The 23,265-nt window shown below is 41.1% G+C and overlaps 1 protein-coding gene across 3 annotated transcripts in view; it reads left to right on the forward strand.

The window, feature by feature from the left end:
* The window catches only part of exoc4 (exocyst complex component 4), a 474,612-nt gene that overhangs the window by 270,222 nt on the left and 181,125 nt on the right, over positions 1-23,265 (forward strand). For all 3 annotated transcript variants that reach the window (XM_062981251.1, XM_062981249.1, XM_062981250.1), the window contains one exon: positions 2,775-2,871. In XM_062981251.1, coding sequence (XP_062837321.1) covers positions 2,775-2,871 — 97 coding nt within the window. The remainder of the gene's footprint in view (positions 1-2,774; positions 2,872-23,265) is intronic.

Below are 23,265 nucleotides of genomic sequence, written 5' to 3' on the forward strand. Positions count from 1 at the left end.
AAATATTAGAGAACAAGGAAAAACTGCAAAAGTCTTAATGGTTCTTAATATTTTTCCCTCAAGAGCTTTTCCAGCTGTCAGGAAACCAGTTTCTTAATCTGGAAACAAAGGATTGTGAATATCCTTTCCAATTCTGGTTCCTGTTCCTACTAGGAATTCCAGAAGTGAGGGAAGAGCATCCCAGTGCACAGTCCAGGCTCAGAGAAAGAGCAGGGTTGTGCCCCAGCATCAGGCACCAGGCTGTTAATGGCTAGAAAGAGTCAATCTTAAGGTCCCGAGGACCTATATTGAGCACTGATTATCCTATTTGCAGATAGCATTTATTATTATTTGAAAGTCTCAGGAGCTGAGAAGAACAGAAAGCTCTTTCTGCAAAAGCCGATCCCTGAATAGCATGGCTGGAGAAGATAAGACAGATTGCTTAATTCCTCACTCGAAAGTTCATCTCTGTCAGAATATTAATTAGTGCAGGTTGATTCACTGTAACAAGAGCATCCCTTATACTTAATTCCACCCTGTATTTGCTAAGGGAGCATTCAAACTGTTTTTGAAAAGGGCAGAAAGTCTCAGATTTTGTTCCATTTCTTTCTGATTTTGTTTTAGAGAGCCATACAAATTTTATTTATCCCAGAATATTATTTGTCAGCTCCTGCTATGATTAGAGACTTTTTATATCTGCTCCCAGGTCAGTTCATTTCAACTTATTATAAAATCAGAAAGAACAAAAAGCCTGGATTTTCCCATTAGTCTAAATGTACCCTTCAAGTCTTTATGTGACTGAGACATGGCTTGGATGAGTCTTTCATTTTGTCAGGCAGAGATGAACACCTTTCAGTAAAAGTGGCTAAGGTTTTTCCACATCACACATTCCATACATTTTCAGTTCTCATGCTTGCATGAATGTAAAGAAAACAATATAGTTGTAAAAGTTTAAAACTTAATTTAGGAGAGTTGTCATACTAAGTTGCATTTCAAAAATGTTTAATACGTATATTCATTCAGTTACTCTTTCAGACACCTGGAAGGCTTCAGGGAAAACAGAAAATAATTTTGATAAAAACCTCATGACGTTCAATAGGGTTGCTACTTTTATTCATTCATGTTTTTATGCAAAGGCCAAACCGGCTTATTAAAGTTATTAAATAGATCAGAACACACAAGAAATATAAGCTTGTTCAGTCCATCATTTCAACACTTGAAGATGTGTGGGGATTACTTCTCCTCTTCCTGACATTTCTCTGGGTCTGAGTCTGTCTCTTTTTCCTCTTCATCCACTGGCAGATGAAATGTGGAAGACCTGGAGCATCACTACTGTGGCTTTTATTCCTGGATTGTGCTACTCATGCTGCAAATGGAATGCTGTCTTCCAGCTCATCTTTTAAAAAAAAGATATCAAAGAGGTGGAAAAAGTTCATTCAGATGAAGAGAAATCAAATCAATCAAAGGGTCAAAGAATAAGCATTGGGGGGGGGGGTCAGGGTAAGGGTTTGTAAAATTATGGATCAGTCAAAGAAAGGAGCTAAGAAATTATTAGACCACTCTTTCAGAACTAGAACTCAATATCAAACAGATTTGATTGGTTGGTTGTAGATTCACGAAAAACTGAAGAAAGCACTTCTTCATGCACCATGAATGTTGTTATTGTTGTACGCCTTCAAGTAGTCTCGAACGTACAGCAACCACGGGGTTTTCTTGCCAATATTTCCTCTGAGGGGTTTTGTCCTTTCTTTCTTCTGTGGCTGAGAGCGTAGGCCTGGACAAGGTCCCCCTGTGAGTTTCCATGGCCGAGAAGGATTTGAACCCTAGTCTCCAGCAACCTATTCCTGTGTTCAAAGTAGTCCATCATGCTGGGTCATGGGGAACTTCCTTGTTCAAGATATGGTAGTGTCTGGTAGCTTAATAAAAGACTAAAGATTTCTTGATGAAGTTATCTTGGCCATGGTGGGTCAGTGAAACCAGCATAATCTATAGTAAGGCTGTTGTTTTGTTGTTGTTGTTGTTGTTGTTGTTGTTGTTGTTGTTGTTGTTGTTGTTGTATGTTTGTGTGTGTCTTCAGATCATTCTGACTTACAGTTACCTGAGAAACCCTATGACAGTTTTTCCTTGACAAGATTTTGTTATTTTCTTGCTCTGAAATTGAGAATGTAATTTCCACAGAGTCACCCACTGATTTTTTGTTTTTATAAAGCAAAGATTCAAACATTGTTCTCTAGAGTCCTAACCCTTATACCACATTGGTTCTCAAGATTATCCTTCATAGATTACCAGATACTGGGGACAATGTCCCTCTCTGTGTATAAAACTTCATGACATATTGCTGGAGGTGGCATCCCAAGAAAATTCCACAATATGATGTTTACTAACAATAGTTCACATTTATTGTAGGAGTATAGACCAATAGTAGTCCACCTGGATCAGGAAAGGTTTCAAGTCTTTGGCGGTATAGAAGATGTCAAAATTACAAGTAGAGTATCTGATGTTAATTAGCATGAACTCAGAACCCATTGAAGTGCCTCTTAAATGAAGACTCCATATCTTTCTTCACATCCAGAACTTTTGCCGTTACCTTAAATAGAGTTGTTAAATTGGACAGTTGGCTTTTCCAGGCTCATGAAGTACACCTGCATACTCTTGCAAATAAATTAATAAAAGTTGTTCCCCATGGACTAGCCAAATCTGACTTCAAAAGATGATCTTGTTGATGCCAGTTCAGTGCATGGGAAAACGAGCAGTGCCAGAAAACCATCATATTTTCTGTTTGTTTCCTTTTCAAGGAGGACCTGATGACAACTTGATAGAAGGCGGAGGAACAAAGTTTGTCTGCAAGCCTGGAGCCCGAAATATCACTATCATCTTTCACCCGCTTCTAAGGTAACCTTTTGTCACTAAACCTTTATGCATGTAGATTGATGCATACATACAGCCGTTTTTGCCAATGACCACACTTTGGATTTGTTTGCAAAACTCTGAGCTGTTTATACAAGTGCAGTCAAACCATTTAAATTGAGATGGTTTACAGAATTCAGCCTAAAGTTCATTATCTTCCCTTTTTAAAAGGTGGGCAACGCCTGGGTCCTCCAAACCTTTCTGGACTACAACACCTGTCAGTGTTCACCTTTGCATAGTAGTCGCAGTCAAGCCATATCAAGAGGTCCACATATTGCCCAAACCTGATTATGAAAGCCAGGTTGCTAGTCCATATGGCTATGAAGCATGGTATAAAAGCATCTGGCAATGCTTGTTCGATTCTCTGAAGCATGGAGGAAGAGTTCTGATTATCAGAAGGCTTTGGTGCCCCTATAGCCTCCTTGTCCTCCTTCATAGATAGCAGGACAAGTTATACAAATAATGAAAATGTACTGGCTAACTATAGTATCGGGAAACATTACTTATGAGGAACACTGATGTGACCATAATGTCCCATCCTGATGACAAAGTGTAGTGTCCTATATACGCATATATAAATCTTGAAATGTTAGTCAAAAAAATTGACCCACAAGTCAGTATGAGTCCTATACCTTAACTCTTAACAAAAAAAGAAAAGAACCATCACCTTTTCTGAACAGAGTGGTGAAAAGCAACAGCCTAGTCTGTCCCGGGAGAACCTAAAAGAGGCATCGGTCCCCTCTACTCTTTCCTCTGTGGTACCACTTATGGCTTTTTTGAATGGTTGTATGGCATTCAAAAATGGTAGCAACAGCCAGGGGATTTCCCCTCTGTTATTTAAACATTTATGCCATCCTTTGTTTCCAAACAAAATAGGACAGCTAAACAGTAAAATCAGTTGGAAACAGCAAGAAATCTCCTGAATCATTTATTAGTTAAAATCAAGCACTAACCTGAATGTGTGGATTGTGTAATAAATGGCGCGTGAAGAAAATAATAATATTAATATTATTAATAATAATAATGTTTATATTGCTGTCAAAGAGAAATGTTAGATGCGCAAAAGTTTTCTATACCTATGGTGTAGCAATCTCTTTATTGTGATGTGTCCATATTTCTGTCATATGTGGCTATGTAGTTTTCCCCGTAACCTTGCTGCAGTTGCACTCCCTTGTCTTCTGAAAAACTCAATAGCAATCTTTCTGGGTTTATTTGTCTGTTTGATCCCCTTTGGCGGCAAACACTGTAATTTATTATTGATCAGGCGTGGGGAAAAGTTTAGTTGTAGCTCATAGCCAATTGTTTATCATTCACTGCCAGTTATGATTAATAAGCTGTGAGTGAACTTTCCAGACGTTGCAAGGTAAGCTGATTTCTTGATAAACCGTTTTCAACTTTTCAGGACTGCAAATGAAGCCACTCTGCCTTTGGAAGCAGAGTGTCAATTATTAAAATACATTAAAAGTCCTCAGCTGGAAACTCATCAGGGGCTACTAGGACTTGCAAATACCTGAGCTGAGTAAGGTGGAAATAGGAAGCTTAATAGAGCACCATTTGGATTTAATCTCCCCATTTCTGCCTTCTAGTCTCATGATTTATTTTGCCTTTTATCATCAGTGTCTAAATAGAAGGCGGTTTGCTTCCTTGTTTGGTAGCTAATAGTTTTGTCTGCTGACATCCGTATATGTTTCTCGGTTTTGTTCTATACCTCTTGTCTCTTTTTTTCCTTACTTTGCACTATATCAGTGTGGATCAAGATCTGTTTTCAGGAAAACTGTTAGACAGACAATCCTATTCTTTGGTGCAAGTAATGTGCCAGAAAGGAGAGGATGCCTTGAGGCTATTCTTAAAGATTTAAACAAACACATGCTCCCCATTACTTTGGTTACAATATTATATTCATTTATATGTTGCCTTTCTTTCCATCCTCTGACTCAAGCCAGCTTATCACAATTAAAGCCAAATACAGATGAAAGTCAACAGTACTGAAAAACAAAAATAGATTTCGCCCATTAATGGAGTTTAAAGGACATAAAAAGCTCATCCACAACAAATATAGAAAATACAGCAATTTATTAAAAGCTTTATAAACAGTCAGTCCCGAAGGGTCTATCAAAACATAACAAAATCTTTCATCGGTTATTGGAAAAACACCAGGGAAGGAACTAGTCTGTCTCTTGGGGAAGGGAGATCCACAGCCTGGGAACAGCCACCAAGGAGGTCTCAAAACCAGAATAATTCATTAAAAGATTGCATGCAAGCCATCAAACGGTACAATATGCCATCAAATTCCCATCACTGATAATTTCCGAAAGTCTAATGAAATAAGAATGTTTTTACTTGCCAATCAAAGGTGGTAGGGTTGTTCCAAAGTTTGAGATAGTCACAGAGATGGCTGCCCCCCTTGTTCCCATCATATGAGCCAGGAAAGCTAGGAAAGCTAAGACTTGGATCTACATTGCCAAAAGAATACAATTAGAACTGCATTATATGGGCTTACACTGACCACATAATATAGTTCAAATTGTATTATTTGGCAGTGTAGATCCAACCCGAGATAACGGTCTCTCCTTAGGCTCTAATGAGTGTTTTAAGGCCTAAAAACCATAAACACACCGGATCTCCAGGACTAAGTGGAGTTAGTCCTGGTTAGTAGTTGGATGGGGAATATCCAGGTAGTACCATGTGCTGAAGGGTATATTTCAGAGGAAGAAACTACCTCTGACTATCCCCTTGCTTCAGAAAACCGAGTGAAATCTATGAAGCCACCATGAAGTGGACAGGTGACTTGAAAGCACATATGCACACCTGGTTTTTCAAATATCCTGGACCCAAGGTACATAGGACTTTACAGATCATAACAAAGACTTTGAATTGTCACTGGAAATGGGCCATCAGCCAGTGGAGCAGTTACAACAAAGGAGTTTGTTTGACTCTCAAAAGGTACCAGGCAAGCCATGCAACCCATGGAAAGTGGAGGGTGTCAAGAAACAAATGGGTGGGGGAAGAATTCCTCTCAAAGTCTCCACAATTCTCTGCCCGTATTACATGAACGTGGGCCTATTTGATTGCCTGATGTAGGCTCTGCTAGCTCCCTATGGTTGCGTCTTCTTCTCCTCTTCTCCTCCACCCCTTGGTGTCTTCTAAGTAATATATGTACAACTCTACAGAACTTGGTTTTTTTTTGGCAGGGATGGAGTTCTTTTCTTTCTTTCCATAATCCTTTGGCAAGTAATCTGTTTGGAATCCCTGTGTTTGTGAAGCACTTGCTGCTAATGACTGGGATGCCAGTAAACTCTCTCTGGCTTCAAGCTCATTTCATGCCATCCTCAGCCGCCTTGTTGTGACAGGGACGTGGACTGTTATGGAAGCACTTCTTCCAAAGTGACCGCTTCACTGCGGTGTATAGTTGTGACTGATCATCTTTAGTGTTTTTGTCAGCTTGTCACAGGCAATCAGATATTATCTTCATTGCTGACATCCCAGAAGCATATAAAGCAGAAGAAAAACTTCTGTGCTCTTTGTCTCTCTCCCTCTTTCTTCCTCTCTTCTTCCTCACTTTCTTCTCCCAGCCTCTGTCAGACACAAAAAACATTTTGAATTGCAATTTACACAACACACTTTGCTTTCATTACCAGCTTGATGGGTAGGCAGTGGAAATGATGCATGTCATAAACATGATTTGAGCAAGATTTATGATGGAAAGATATTACAGCATTGTTCAGAGGCTAAAGGTGGATGGCATTTCCTCCATCTTAGCCCATTCTCTCTCATCCTTGCATTTTTTGCCCAATAGCCCAGCAAAAATTGTGTTGTCAAAGGCTTTCATGGCTGAAATCACTAGGTTGCTGTGAGTTTTCCAGGCTGTATGGCCATGTTCCAGAAGCATTCTCTCCTGATGTTTCACCCACATCTATGGCAGGCATCCTCACAACCTCTGAGGATGCCTTCCATAGATGTGGGTAAAACGTGGGTAAAATATACAGCCCGGAAAACTCACAGCAACAATTGTTTGGGGGGACTGTTTCAGAGAAGAAACCCTCCTCCTTCAACTTAATAGATAGTGGAAACAGAAGGACCTGATGGAAGTCAAAGAGTCATGGACTATAAATGGTAGTTAAGCGTGATGCCACTGGTACTATCTATCAAGACAATTGGCAGCATTGCAAGAAAGCTGCTTCCTTTCTGTGGCCAACATGGCTAAGCACTATGTTACTATGGCTAAGAAGGTTTTCCTCTATACATGTTTTCAAAAAAAGTATTGAAATGTACAAAAACCATCAAATATGTATTTCCTTTTAAGATGTCTGGAGATACCCTTTCTCACCAAGAAAGATAATGTTTTTGAACATTATTTACAACCCGATTTCTGAATACCTCTGCATAGGACTTTGCTGTCCAAGTTTTACTTAGTATAAATTAGATTCTCCTTCTCCATGTTGCATAGTTTCACCTTAATATTATATGTAGGTGATAAGGGATAAGTTTACCTCCCAAACACTCTTTATCTGTAAAATAGTGTATGAATGCAAAGTGTTGCATGCTTAGTTCAGAACATTTTACTGGGAACAGCAAGCCAGAAATGGGAAACGGAGGCATGTGTTGGCCCTGGGGTAGACAACCTAATTTCCAACAGGATAAATGTAATGCACGGAGGCCCTGATTAATTACCAGCACTTAATGGAGTTCACTTGTATGTAATAAATGAATCGCAGATATTATTTTTCCAACAGGCACATGGTTCTTTGAAAAGAGTTGATTCCTGGGAATAGACTTTCTTTTCCTTAAAACAAAACATGAAAAGCTAATTAGACCTCCAGCCTGATGGACTCGCACACATGATTCCTTCCCTGATTAGATATTGTAGGAGGTGCTGAAGTATGGAAATTAGGGCTGCGCAAAAAGGCTGGTTGCTGCGTCTGCTGTCCATTGATAGTCGACATCTGCTCAGGCGCTAATATTCCCTGGGAGGGAGATCAGTCTTGATCGGTGGTTGATCATTTCCTGTTGGCCATCAGGAAATGAGGTTGACCAAAGCATGTAAGCTGGTGGGTGTGCTAAGGAGGCTCACTTGGGCCAACAACATTTGTTCGACATCAGTGAATCTTCCTTTTGTTGGTTTCAGCTGGCGTTTGAAAGGCACTTGGCTCCTCAGGGCAATAATAATTTTGCATATGCTTTATGGAGTCTGTTTATTACCAGACAATTTGAGAACAGATGGCTTCAGTCTTGAGGCTGGTGGAGAGAAGGCAGCGAAGGAGCTGGAGACAGGCGGCCGAGGGCGGGAGGCTGCAGCCTTTTAGGCTGTGGAGATGCCATTAGTCCTAATCCTTTTGAAAGCGGCGAGGATATCTGGTATCAGCCACACTTCATTAATATCAGGCAGCAATTAAAAACCGTTGGAGGGAAGGAGCAAAGAGCAAAAGGGCTCATTGGCCTCGAAGCAGAAGTTCTGTTTCAATCACTTCATTTGTATGTCACCGAAAAAGGTGGAGAAGTTAAACTATGTTGGCATCTCAGCCTTTTCTCTCCCAGTCTTAGAAGAAGGCTGCATCTGTCAGGCAACCGAGTGCCGGATGGAAAGTTGACAGTGGCACATCCATCAGCAATTCTTGGATTTCTGCCTTTGATTTAGTGATGGCAAGGCTAAAGCACCACTGAGATTTTGTCTTGGATAAAGTCAATAACTGGAGGAAAGCTGCCATTATCAGTGTGGTAAGCTTGTTGGAGGACGCCAAGAAAGTGCCTCTTGGAGCCAAAACAAACAAATCCGAGAAGAGTGTCACTCTCTTAGGAAAGTCACTTTTATAGTATCCGCTCTAAGTAGTAAAATGGCAGAGTCTCCCTTCAAACATCTTTTACATTCTTTCTCCTCCATCAAATGCTAATGCAGTGTATTTGGTTAGAGAGATGTAGTAGCTATCCATAGTCTGACTCTGGCTTGAGCCCTAAGATCTCTATGTGATAACTTTTCTGAATTCCATTGCATTTTCTGAATCCCCAGGACCGCATATGCCGAATCTGGTCCTCCATGTCATTTATGTGGCCTGTAAGGTACTGGTTCCATCTCCTCTGCCAAGTGCTGGCCCTAATCTAGCCAATAACAGACCAAGATGAATGTTGAACGGCATCTGCCCTTGAACCAATAATCATTTAGCATGAGGGTGGGAAGAGCGGGAAGGGGGGGGGCTGTCCTCACTTGAGGGACACAATTGAGGGGGGGGGAAGCTACGTTAAGGAGTAGTAGTAGTAGTAGCAACAACAACAACAACAACAACAACACGTTATTTATATTCCGCCCTATCTCCCCAAGGGGACTCAGAGCGGATCACAGTACGCATACATGGCAAATGTTCAATGCTGTTTGAACAAAAAGGACAGAACAGAACAGACAGACAGAAGGAGGTATGTTGTCATGAAGTCCAGTTTTTTGGTATGACTGAATCCGAGCTGAATCCCCTGTGACTGAATCCGAGCTCAACCTTAACCTCCAAGGGGAGGTTGAGGTTGAGCTCGGATTCAGTCACAGGGAAGTGCTGTTGCTCCATTCTCTATGACGAAGAGCCATCAGGACTTCCTCCTTCCACCTTCCTCTTGGTCACCGCATTTCTGGTCTTGTTCTTTATGGTGTTGTAAAATACCTCCCCCGCAATTTGTGCTACCTAATTTCTTTACTTACATCTCTAAGCTGTTTTTGAACTGCTTAGGTAAACAGTGAGCTGGGCTTGACGGTTGAGTGCTCACCCCGACCGGCCTTCGAACTGGCCACCTTTGGTTGGTAGATCTTATTACTGCTGGTGATTTACCAGCTGTGCTACAGCCCAGCCCAGAGTTACATTTATATAGCCTTACAATCACAAATGGCCCTTTGAAGGCAACAGTAAAGGTGATCTGGCTTTTGGTGAAAAGGAGTTTGACACCCCTCACCTAGATTTTGGAGCTCCATCTCTAGTGAGTCTAGAATGGCCCCCTCCTTGTCTCATTCTGCAGGAAGGTGAAAATACACCTTTAGTAATGAAGGTTTTGAAAGGAAAGGGCTGTAAGACCTGTACTGTTTATAATTGTGCTGTTCCACAGTTTTAGTGTTTAACTGTATGTTTTAAATTGTTTTAATATAGTCAATAATTTCATTCAGTTTTAATGTTTCCTTTTTACTGTTTTTAATTATATTGTAATTATTTTAATGTATAGATTGCTTTGAGTTCTAATGTTAGAGGAAAGGCAAGGTATAAATAAAGTTAACAACGAAAACATAGTGGGTGAGACAATCAACTGCAGAGTCTGCTGTGATATGGAGTGTTCTGCTCAAAACACATCATGTGTTCATACTTCTAGTTTATATATTTGAATGATAGGCCAAACGTAGCTTTCATCTTGCATAAAATATGACTTGTGCACTTGAGGTAACAGCTCCTTTCTATTGTTAGATGATTACCTTTAAAAAAGAGACAGCCAAACACTCATAAGCATCTTGAGATCTTGAATTAGATTTTGAAACTTCACAAACAGCTTTTCTTACCCAGCAAGCTTTGTTTTCATACTGCATATATCTCAGTTGATGCAGACTGGCATTAAAATGAAAAGCCTGTGGTAATAGCCCCTGGTGTATATACTGTATTAGGATATGATAGATGCAATATCGTATATGAACTAATTGCTGATATATAAATAGGTTTATGCACTTCCGTCAACTTAAATGTTTCATTTTTAAGTGCTGTGTTAGAACCCTGGCAGCGACAATTTGGGATAATGGTCAGAATAGCTACATTCATCTGGTGCTTTAATTCTCTTAATAGAACCAGTAATGGGTAATCATGACTTGGTTGCCAAGGAATAAAAAGGAAAATAAATATATCTATATAAGAGGCTAGAAAGCCAGTGTGGTGTATAGGTTTCAGCGCTGGACCAAGACCTGGCCAAAGTTTTTGATCTCTTCTCATTTGAGAGCAAGTCATACTTTGCATCAGAGGAAGGGACTAGCAAACATTCTCTGGATAAATCTTGACAAGAAAATCCTGGAATAGGTTCACCCTGGGGTCACCATAAGTGAGTATTGACTTGAAAGCACACAAGAATAGCAGCAAGCTGAATATTTTATCCCTCTCTGCTTTGTCTCTCATTTTACAATGCATATTGCAGTAAATAGAACCTGGTACAATTTTCAGCTGTATTTTTCCTTCTCTCACCATGTCAGTAAAGACGCAACTGGATAGATAGAGGTTGCAGAGGTCTTCAGTGGGCACAGATCCAGAGCAAATAATTAGCACAAACATGCCCTCTGTCGAGGACTCCCTAGCTGTTGACATTTAGCACTCTTATCTAACAAGAACAAATTGGTTATTTTTTCTCCCTGAAATGCCCTGGCACATCTATAAAGAACTTGCACACCCATGCTGTTTTTGTGTGTCCTTGTGAAACAGTTGGTAAAAACCTACCATCACCACCTACACACACACACACACACACACACCCCTTTTGCAATGCCACTGGAGGGTCTAATGGGGAGGCACCAAGATTAAGAAGTGGTTGCGATCATAGTACCCTGTTTCCCCGAAAATAAGACATCCCCAGAAAATAAGACCTAGTAGAGGTTTGGGTGAATTGCTAAGACCTCCCTTGAACGTAACCTAGCAAAGTTTTTGTTTGGAAGCATGCCCAACGAACAGAACACTAGAGAATGCAGGATCGGTCAATGTATGTACTATAAATTATTGTACATGGAAATAATGGTAGTAACAAGAAATTCTTGATAGGATTCACAGTTTGTCTGGTTATGCTGGTTTGTGATGACAACTACTGTACAGTATATAATAAATGTTCATTTTTTGTTCAACAATAAATGTGAATTCTTCTTCATGGAAAAATAAGACCTCCCCTGAAAATAAGATCTAGTGCATCTTTGGGAGCAAAAATTAATATAAGACACTGTCTTGTTTTCGGGGAAACACAGTAGTACCACCATGTTCTTCCACAATCATATATTATTTTATAATGTGTGCCTTGTAGTGTTGGGTGCAGTATTTGTTTTGTCTGTCTCGTTCATCTTTCATTTCGTGTCGTCTGTTAGGACGGCACAATACGAAGGGTACCATTTTCGGACAAAGCAAAAGGCAACACAAAAGAGAAAGCTGCATGGTCACCGTGCTTTGCTTTCATTTTCTAGCTGTGTGCCATCTACTCCTGGAGACTTTTTCTGCATGCATCAGAGGAGGACGTGGGGAGGAGGTGATCTTTGGCCAATCGGAGGCCAAGGAAACAGTGATGTGGGCTACTAGGGAGGGTATTTAAGGGGTGGACAGCCCCCAAAGTGGCCATTTCGTTCACGTCATTTGCTGCTGTGGGTGGGCAGGCTGGCTGGCTCTCTTTCTTGGCTTGGCTTGCTGCTGGCTTTCTTACCTTATGTTTTGCCTTTTGCCATTCTGCTTCCTTGCCTTGCTGATGAGGGCACTGGGCAGTGAGGTTTTGGGTTTTGGGTTTTCTCTTTTGCCAGGAGTCTTGTCTTATTTTAATAATTTTTTGAAGATAAGGGGCTGGGATTTTTGAAGTGGTGGGGGCGGGTTTGGCTGGGGATGTTATTCTTAATGTAAAACCCCCTTCTTCCTCTCCCCTATTGTTTTTTTAAAGAAATATATTACAAAGGAAATACATTGCTGGGCTTCCCTTCTCTGTCTATCTCTCTGTAACTGGCCCTTGGAAAATCTACTCTTTCTGTATTGTCTCTGGCTTGGTCCTCCTTCTCCTTTGGGCTGTATAGAAAACAAATACAATAGGATATTCTTATCAGGAAAAGACCCAAACGTTTTAAAAATTGGTGTGGCGGTTTTCACCCCTCTAGCCCAAAAACTGAGCGGGGGGCGAACCTCTGAAGCCCTCCCACTGCTGCCAATGGTCAGAAAATTTTGGGTTTTTTTGTGCATGAGTTTTCTGAAGCGGGGGACAAATATGAAAATGAGACAAAACGAATGAAACAAAACAAACAGCGATTCCATACAAATGTACACCACTAGTGCTTTGGCATCAGTTCCTATTTCCAGATCTCTCACTCTTGTGAACAATCTTTGGTGGGGTTTTGGCCAGTGGGCTGAATGTGGCCCTTAGGACCCCAAAGTCTGACCCCAAAGTGAGAAGAGCACTCAGGTCTCGCCCCCATTAAAAAAAAAAAAACCTGGCCCAACCCATCCAGAATACCGGTAGTCCCTAAATGTGGTGATCTAATTAGAATCATGAAATCAACGAGTTGGAAGAGACCACAAGGGCCATCCAGTCCAACCCCATGTTGTGCAGGAAAACACAAAGCACCTCCCAACAAATGACCATCCAGCCTCTTCTTAAAAGCCTCCAGAGAAGGAGAGTCTGAGACTGCAGCATTTTCCACTACCAAACAGTTCTTACTGTCAGGAAGTTCTTCCTAATGTTTAGGTTAAATCTCTTTTCAATCCATGGCTTTACTTTGTCCTACTCTCTAGAGCAGCAGAAGAGAAGCTGGCCGCTCTCTAAGAGACCATCACTTCTAATATTTAAACATGGTTCTCATGTCTCCTTCTCTCAGCCTTCCAAGCTAAACATTCCCAGATCCCTAAGCTGCTATTCATAGGGCTTGGCCTCCAAACTTTTAATCATTTTGGTCACCCTTCTCTCAATACATTCTAATTCTTCCACACACCAAAGTCTTCCAACCTCCCCAAAACAAAAATGGGAAAAATCAGTAGAAATTAATCTAAAATGGTGACTGGAAATGATGCTATACCACTTCTTGCCTGATGAAGCACACCACGGTAGCCCTCAGAGGGAACACCGAGAGGGAAAAGTCCCTTGTTGTCGCAACTCAGCGCTGGTTCACCTTGCTACGACACACGCAGGCTTGAGTTTTTCAGTTTATTGATAAAGAATAACAAAACTTAATAAAAAGCAGTAAAGAAAGCAATAATCCAATTGAGAGTGCAATCCATAAAACACAGTTCAGAGTGTTCGTAGATAAAAATACAGAGTCCCAAGAATAACAAGGCAATTCCAAAGAAACCAGAAAACATGAGCTTCAAAAGTATAATGCAAACACATGAGACGAGACATGAACCGAAACTAAGCAAGAGTCGAATCTTCAACGGCGATGTTGCTCTGACTGAAATCTTTCCAAATTACATCTCCTTTAAAACCTCCTTGCAAGCTAGAAACACATTCCTCTGAGCTCTAGCCCCACCACGCTTGCCACCAATTCTCACAGAGTGTCTGGGGCCCGATCACAATTTCAACCTGGAATCCCTGTCTAACACAAATTCATCCCCCTCGTTCCATCTGAGCTTTATTGATATTGACAATTCTCAGACTCCCATGAAAGGTCATCCTTATCACAAACTTTGGCAGCATCTCTGCTAAACTCAGAGCTTTCCACATTCCCCTGTTTTGTCTGTTTTTCTAAGCCATCAACACGTTCCGATTCCACCTGCATTTCAGAAACGTCAACATTCCCAGGAACAAACTGCTGTTCAAACTGCTGTTCCACATTTCCTGGAACAGAGTGCTCAAACCCAAATCCCTTTTCAAATCCCCCTTCATCATCAGACTGAACCACAACACTTGTCTTCTGAAGTTGCCCATCCCTGGTTATGACATAGCAGATGTCAAAACCAGGTTATTACTTCTGTCAGTTCATTCGTCTGGGTCTTCACAAGCTGGTGCCATATATGGCTGAATTATACAGGCAGATTTAAATTTAAAACAGAATGAAACCAGTCGTCTTGACATTTCTAAGAGATTGTGAAACCGGTCATTACAGGCGCCGTGCCTGTGTGGTGAGGTTGCAGATTCATTTTCGTGCCATTGTTAATGCTTTATGAGAGCTGACAGTCTTGCCGCCCATGCCTTATTAGAGGTGACAGTTTATGAAAATCCTTCAGGTGCGGCAGATCCTTTCTCCCACCAGGCAATAAAATGCCCCCTCCCCGCACAAGCGCCAGGAAACGGACCAAGCGAAGAAATCCCCTTCTCCTCCGCCATGCATTTGTCTTGTTCCCGTCTTGTCAAGGAAGGCGCTGCATCTGATCAGTCAAGTTTGGATTTTGCAAAGATGTTTCGTCTGTGCTATAAATCAAGACAGGCTGTCATCGGCTGCCTCTCCCTCTCCAGCTTCCTCTTCTCTTCCGCAAAATAAACGTAGTGCAAGACTAAATAATATACATGCTCTGACACATCCTGTTATACCAGCGGCTGACAGTCATATGTGGTGCTCAGAGGTAGCACAAAAGTGCAGGTTCTTCTGATAAGGTGTTTTTAACATTGAAAAAGAGAATGCAGTTATCACACGGTTTCTTTATTACTTCTTTCCAAGGGATTTTGGAGGGGGCAAGGAACTCCTTGTGCTTAACCCTCTTGAAAAGGCAAAGCAAAACCTGCTTCGGGTAATCTCAGCTGCCAATTTTGACATAGTTGCATCCACCCAAAGAGAATGTCTATAGGTTTTGGTGCCTTTGTCATAATCTGAAACAATGCAGAGATCTTTGGAAAATGTAGGCACGTAGCAGTCAGATTGAAGCAACCTTCATCTCAGGTTAACCAATCTGGAAGAATTAGAACTGGTTTGCATACTTCTCTGGCTGGTTTACATGAGGTGCAAGTGTGAGACGAGTTTGCAACCAGCAACTTTGATGGCAAATGTCTTCATGTAAGCCCATGATCATGTAATCCATTGCTGGAGGTGTTTCACATCCCTGTTTCTTTTTGTTGAAATGCATGAACCTAAGGTGTTTCTGTTTGAACCTGTGGACTTTCTCACATGAGGCAAGCAAACTGGCATTGCAGCTGTGAGCATTCTGTCTCACTTCCCCCCCATGATTATCCTGACCCTTTCTATTGACAGGTAAAACCTATCAATATCTCTCAAACTGACAATACTCCCTTCACCTGCTTTGATGTGATTGGTCCTTTCCACTTCTGTGCTGAGATGTTGGCAGTAATGTGACTTTGGAGGGCAGGATTCTCTCTCCCCCCCCCCCCAGTGAGTGAGAAGGATGGAATATAAATATATGAAATAAATAAATAAATACAACAATCCACTGCCTTCTGAGGCCATCCATTCTACTTTTGAGCAGCTCTTACTCTGAGGAGAGTCACCCAATTAAGTAAAATTTCTTTCTTTTCTTTTTTTGTAATTAGAATTCATTGGTTTATGTCCTAGTCTTGCAGCAGCAGAAAGCAAACTTGCTCCATATTCTTTATCCTTGCTTCTCAAAGTAGTGCTCTATGGACCATTACCAGTCTGCAAGCTGTTGGTCTCTGGTGAGCTTCTAAGAAAAAAAAAGAAATAGTTGTTGTCAATGGCACAAATGTGGTCCTTGTCCCTAACCAGTTCTTGTTTTTCTCATGTACAAGGCATACCTATGATTTCCCATGGAGGAAATGTTACAGAAACCAACTTACATTTTAGCTATATTAGAGATGATCCCATAATTATTGGAATGAACATGAGCGAGGACCACATTGGACTGGCAAGTGGCAAAGTTGCCTGGATTCAAAGCATTGGAAATACATGTGATAGATAACACAGGATATATCCCTCAGTAAGCCCATGTTTGTATTAAATACTCAATTTCTGTATAAAATCTCAGAAATTACTTTGTACTTATTTTACTAAGTGGTAGGATAAGTCAAGATAAAGTATTATATAGAAAGCATTTGGGTTCCGGCATGGATAGATGATCTCCCTCTGTCCCTACAAAATTACATACAGAAGTATAGCTACTGGAGAGGGAGCAAAATGAAGGCATTGCCCCATAAAGAAAAATCCTGTTCTCCCCAGGGACATTTTTGGTAACCCCCAAATTCCTACCATTCCAGTAACTTCAACTAAGCATTTTGAAATACCATTAGGCATCTAGCAAAAAAGGAGCAGACAGTTAATTGACGAAATGCATCATAGCAACACAGAGTTCTAGATGTGAAGAATGTCAGTGTCTCATTATTTGTGGTACCAGCAATTTGAGGACCAAACGAGAATTTCATCTGGACCAGCAGAATTCTTTTGGGAGGGTGTAATGCTCTTGTTTTGCTCCTTATTTCAAGGCATTTTCAAATAATGTTGGCCTTTGCATAAGTATTCAGCGGGATATTTCTCCCATGCAGGTTTTTTTGATGCAGGTAAAATTGGCTCCCGACACATTGTCATCTGAGGGCAGCAGTGTCGCCATATCTTTAACATCATAAAGGCAACGCAAGCATCCTTTGGAGACCTGCTGTGAAAAGCATCTGGTCTCTTTCGGAAAGTCTTCTGTATTGCTTATTCACAAGACGGGTCGATTCCTTGGTAAAAGCAAAAACACAATAGTGTTCACTGTGTGTTGTCAGCATTTGCAGTGGGGAGGACTCCCTTCCCTCCTCAGTGATGCCTGGTAAGATAGTATATATCCCAGCCTTGGATTCAGGACAAGGCCTGACTAGAGTGAAATTAAATTAGTGCAAGTGCCATGGTCCAAATCTTTGTCTTAAGGTTTCCTCATTTTTGCCTTCTGTGTGATATTTTCTTAGGTCCTGACTCTCACTAACTGTGCTTTATAGAGTGCGACCAGAGTTGCCTCAGTCTTTTGGGATACAAAGACATAGCTGAAAATTTGACAGATCTCCACATCTGGCATACCGAACAATCAGTAATTGTTTTATCGGTCTGCCATTAAAGATGTGCCAAATGTCCCAATTACGGTTGATTTTGATAATAAAGCTGCAATTCCACAGGTGGAAAAGGAATGCTAAAAGACTGATCATTTTCCCTGATAATGATTACTCCCGGCTAGGATGCATAGTTATCTATTTGGCACTACAGTTACCATAGTGATCCAGGTTTTTCAGCATGATGTTCAGTTATGATAATGGCACTCTGTGATAATGCATTTCATTTAAAAGTCTGCAAAAGTATTTCCTTCTTGAAAAATATTCAGTCGTGACGGATTCCTATGGAGTTCGATGTGTGAAGTTTTGCTCACAAAAGCTTTTCAGTAAGCTTGAACACTGGTCAAGTGTCCCCCTCCCCAAACAATCATTTTCCTTAGAGTTTGTGAATATTTGTAGTTTGTGTGTTTGTTTGTTTTTGCATGGCTCTATTAAGATTGCAATCTGCTTTTTCTATACATTCGTATGGCATTTGGTACAGAGTCCCCTTAGGCAGATAGGGTAGCCTATAAATGAAGTATCATCATCATCATCATCATCGTCATTCTCTCTTTTCCTCCTATCAGACCTTAAGGCAGGGATAGAGCTCATCTGGACTTCCAATGCTGTTGCACTGCAGCTGACAGCATGCCTTGCCATTATCTATAATGGGTAGGGCTGCTGGGAATGGAATTACAATGAAGTTTGGAGGGCTAAACCATTCCTACCCCTGCTTTAAGATATTGCTCAGTCTCTGTATAGAATCCTAGAATCCTAGAGTTGGAAGTGACCTCGTGGGCCATCTAGTTCAACCCCCTGCCAAGAAGCAGGATTAAAAAAAAAACAGACCCCTGAATTATTAACTCTTTAGTGTACTACAAAATTTTAAAAATAAACCTTGCAAGTCTTTAAATGTAGCTTATGTTGTACAAGATTGAAGATAAATAATACCAATTCTCTTTCCAAAACTAGGGATTTCATTTGAACAGATTTTTAAAAAATATTTGAAGAGGAGTTGATTTCAAGTGGGAATAGAACAGATTGATATGCATTTTTGAGAATTCGAGTGGGTGAAGCCATAACAAGCACCTCCATGTAACTTTGTGTCCCCAAAGGACTTATGCCTACCTCCCAGGTCTCTCCCAAACATGACACAATGTTGCCTTGCCTCTTTCACCCAATTTTACAGGGGTTTCAAAGAGGATCAACCTTCACTTGTAATACGTCCCGTCCCCCGTCCCCCCCCCGCCGCCGCCGCCACTTGCAGTTGTGCCTTTGGGTTAAATTTTGGGTTAATAGATTCGTCTGAAAGAAAAGTGGAATATATTGTCTCTCTCGATTGTAAGAGAAGGTTGTATTAACATCTATTTGGTTCCTAATACCCTAAAGTTTTCAGGTTCTGTCTGATCTTGGAAGCTAAGCAGAGTCATTCTGGCGAGTAGGTACAGTAGAGTCTTACTTATCCAAGCTAAATGGGCCGGCAGAAGCTTGGATAAGCAAATATCTTGGATAATAAGGAGGGATTAAGGAAAAGCCTGTTCAGCATCAAATTAGGTTATGATTTTACAAATTAAGGGACAAAACATCATGTTATACAACAAATTTGACAGAAAAAGTAGTTCAATACACAGTAATGTTATGTTGTAATTACTGTATTTACGAATTTAGCACCAAAATATCATGATATATTGAAGACATTGGCTACAAAAATGGCTTGGATTATCCAGAAGCTTGGATAAGCGAGGCTTGGATAAGTGAGACTCTACTGTAAAGGTAAAGGTTTTCCCCGGACGTTAAGTCCTGTCGTGACTGACTCTGGGGGTTGGTGCTCATCTCCATTTCTAAGCCAAAGAGCCGGTGTTGTCCATAGACACCTCCAAGGTCATGTGGCCGGCATGACTGCATGGAGCGCCGTTACCTTCCCGCCGGAGCAGTACCTATTGATCTACTGATATTGGCATGTTTTTGAACTGCTAGGTTGGCAGGAGCTGGGGCTAACAGAGGCCACTCACGCCGCTCCCGGGGTTTGAACCTGGGACCTTTCGGGACCTCCAACAAATACTTCAGATGGATGAATTGGCAAAACTGTTGTGAACTGCTCTTCTGAGGGAAAAGGAGGACAGGTGGATGAAGAAGCAGCACTTGGGGATTTGGGGTTAAGTGGTGAGGAAGAAGAAGAAGAAGAAGAAGGGGAAGAGGTGGCAGATATATCACAAATCCCTACGTTTCTGGAATGTCAAAGGGAGAAAGAAGTCAGAAGAAGTCCAGCTAAGCTAGCAGAGAAAAAGCTGAGCAATCAGACTGCACCCTAGAGAAGGCTGTGCTGGGAATCTCAGGGTTATAAATTAGCAGCAAAGTCAGGACCCCAGTGCTGGCTGCAGCTGACCTACTTTGGATGAGTTCTTGTTCCAAGCCCCGTGTCTTCGTTCCAGTGTTGGATCTTGCTGAAGGCTATTGTCGTTTGCAACTTGTAAGCCTGTTTATCAAAGATTTTAATTTCTGCCTGATGTGAAGATTTTTGTTTTACGTTTGCTTGAAGATCGTGCATTATCATCGAGATTGTACTTTCTGTTTCACTACTGAATTATCTTTATTTTGGCTGAAGTAAAGCCTTTTTATTTACTTTCACTTGTGTCTACGGCTGTTTCTGGCATAAAATTAGACAAGAACCACCTCTGAGTATTCCTTGCCTAAGAAACCCCTATTCAGGGAGTTGCCATAAGTCGACTGACAACTTGTTGGTACAAACGTGCACCAGATGTGATATTGATCCCCCCCCCCCCCCCCAAAAAAAATGCTTGAGAGTACGAGAGATGGCACCCTTTTCGATTGTCACTCCTAGAATTCCCCAGGCAGCCTAGGATTTTGGTGAGCCATACTTCCCAAATCTTTCTGGTCATTTTTTCCTCCAAAAAATCCATGTATTTTTCATGGTTTGTTAACATACAAATCAAGACCTACTTGGGTTTTTCTCTTTTAACAGATTGAGTGGCCTACAAAGGGCAAAAGGGTAGACAGAATACAAGAAAGCAGAATTGTGTTATCAGTTTTATTACAGCTTCCTAAGATTGACTGGTTTATTTCTGAAGCAAAAAGCAGAACACAGTCATATCAAGGGATGTCTCCTGAAACAAATGAATGAGCTTCTGTGCCTATGGTCTTGCTGTCATTTATTTCAACGGGGGTCATGTAGGAGGTGCTCCCTATGAACTGTGCCCAGAATCTCTTTGCTCTTGTTTTACCTTTTTGGCAGGGAGTGATGGCTGGTTCAAACCTGGAAGAGTGCTCTGTTTTTAATGGGAAAACATTTCTAATGAATCACAGCTCAGGTGGGGAACTGTGACCCACTAATAAACAGTTCCAGCCTGGCTGTTACAAAGAAGTCAAGATTTAATTTGTGAAATGAACCTTTAAATTCAATTGTGCCGCTTGATAGTGGCAGCTTTTGCTTTGTAAAAAGCCAGGGAACACCATTATAATGCTACTGATTTAGACTTCTTTATGTCATTTGGGTTACTGAATAGCGTTTGAGTTTTTCCTCTCTGCAAATACTCTGAAATAAATGGCAAAGAGGAATGCAAGGGTGTGATCTTATTTTTGGCTTGGAAACAAAACACAACTGCTTCAGCGCTTCTTCATGGAACAACACTTAGAAATACTGAAGTGGCAGTTTTGTGATGCCTTTTACACTTGGAAAGAACATATTCTATTTGGCTTTTATATTGCTTTTCTTGTGGAATGTGAGTCCTGCTGGGGAAAGGCCAGTACCAGAAATGCTATTTGCATTGTGATGGTGATGGTGGCTCCTCTCATACGGGAGAAGCAAAACACCTGTTTATCTGTTCCTCTTCTCTAAAACCCACAACCACCACAAATGTGACAACAAGCTGCTACATGAGTAATTATTTACACATTGTCTCCTGGAGAATCAGTTTACTAGATGAAACCTGGCTGCGACCCAAGATCTGTCTCTCTGTTTAGAAACAATCTGAGGGATTCCAGCCCTGAAGCATTCTTGGCTTCCTCGTTCCTTGTGAGTCTCAATTCCTGTCTTTTCCTAAGCATCACTATGAGGATGTTTACTTAACCCCATCTCTTCCACCAGTTGTGGAGGTTGTTCAACTGTCACACCACTGCCACCAAATATGAGGACCTCCGCCTGTCCCAACATTATGCCATTATATATGGGAAGCCTCTATGTGCCCTTATGGTTTCTCTGAAATACTTTATTTGTTTAATCCCATCACTGAACACCACCACCTTTGAACAACTGCTACCATCAGAGACACTGTGGCCCCATCTGCACTGACCATTTAATGCAATCCAAAGCTAGTGTTAAACTGCAAAGTGGGCAACAAATTCCCACAGAAGCATGCAAAAGAAAGCCCTTAGTGCTCATAAGTGCTCTGTGATTTGTGTTATCATTATTCGGGCCTCAAACTTGTTTCAGGATTTCCTATCTGCACAGTGAAACCACCCTTTTCAATACTGATTTGGAGCTTCATTAAATGGTCAGTGTAGATGAGGCCTATGTGTCAGAACTCTAGTGATTCAAGTAATGCCAATGTAGTGTTCCCACAGGCAAAAATATATATAACAAATATACTTCATTAAATAGATGTTCAGCCTGAAGTTAGTTTGGTAGGGCCCTGACTGACCCTAAGAAACTAATTTCTTTCAGTCATATTCCCAATTCCCTTCTCTCACATCTAATCCTAATTGACCTGAGTCTAAGAGATCTCTGTCTCGGACTAGCTCTCTGACCAGCTCTAACTCATCTAGCCAGTCACCAGTTACTCTCAACATTCCATACTCATTCTCACTCACAGCAGATTTTTACAAGGTCACATAGATAACCATATTTTAATTTCTATAATAAACCCTGCAACATTTCCCTCCTGAAAGCCCCTAACATTACAGTGAGCCCTTTCTGTTCCTTGTCCCTAGTTTAAGGGGCATCTCTCCTCTGTATTCTCTTTCTTGTGAAAAGCCATACCTCCCAGTTAATATTCCTCTCCAATGCCCTTTCTTCTGCCTTAGCATCACCTACAAAATAACCTCTTGATTTATAGTCTGCAGTTTTCAAGAAGGGGTGTGTGACGTGAATAGCTTTGGGCAGCTTTGATGAGTTCCTCAGAGGAATGATATTTGTGATGTCTGAAGTTCCCTAGGTTGAATTAAAAACTGCAAAGGCTTATAATACTTTTCTTAAATTCACGTTGAGCGTGACAGTCCTAAACATTCTTCTAACTTCTCCAACTGAATATCCCTTTTGTTTGATGATCATAAAATCGTACAGTTGGAAAGGGACCATACAGGAATTCACAACTAAAGCATTCATTAGATGGTCATCCTCCTTCTGTTTAAAGATGGGGCTCATAGTGGCAACAGGTAGATAGTTCCTTCCATATTTTTGCTTTCTTGTTGTTGTTTGCTACTACATAGCGGTAATAATAATTGTGATAAGAGATCTAGAGATCCCCCCCCCCCAATGAATGGGACTGTTGTTTTTAACTTGATAGCTTGACCCATCTCCTTTTGACCCACCGGCCAATTTAATTTTCATAATGTGCTCTAGGCTGTAAGGTGTTTTTCTTTTCCCTTTGGGAAAAAATCCCACAATTGTTCTTGTTAGCAGCATTGTTGAATAATGAGGTCTGCACCATCCTGTATTTCTAGGAAAACTTCGATATTCTTGCAGTGCTGAAATGACGAATAATACAGGGAGAATGATCTGTCAATACC

This window comes from Anolis carolinensis, chromosome 5 (genome assembly GCF_035594765.1).
Source record: "Anolis carolinensis isolate JA03-04 chromosome 5, rAnoCar3.1.pri, whole genome shotgun sequence".
In the NCBI taxonomy this organism is placed as follows: domain Eukaryota; kingdom Metazoa; phylum Chordata; class Lepidosauria; order Squamata; family Dactyloidae; genus Anolis; species Anolis carolinensis.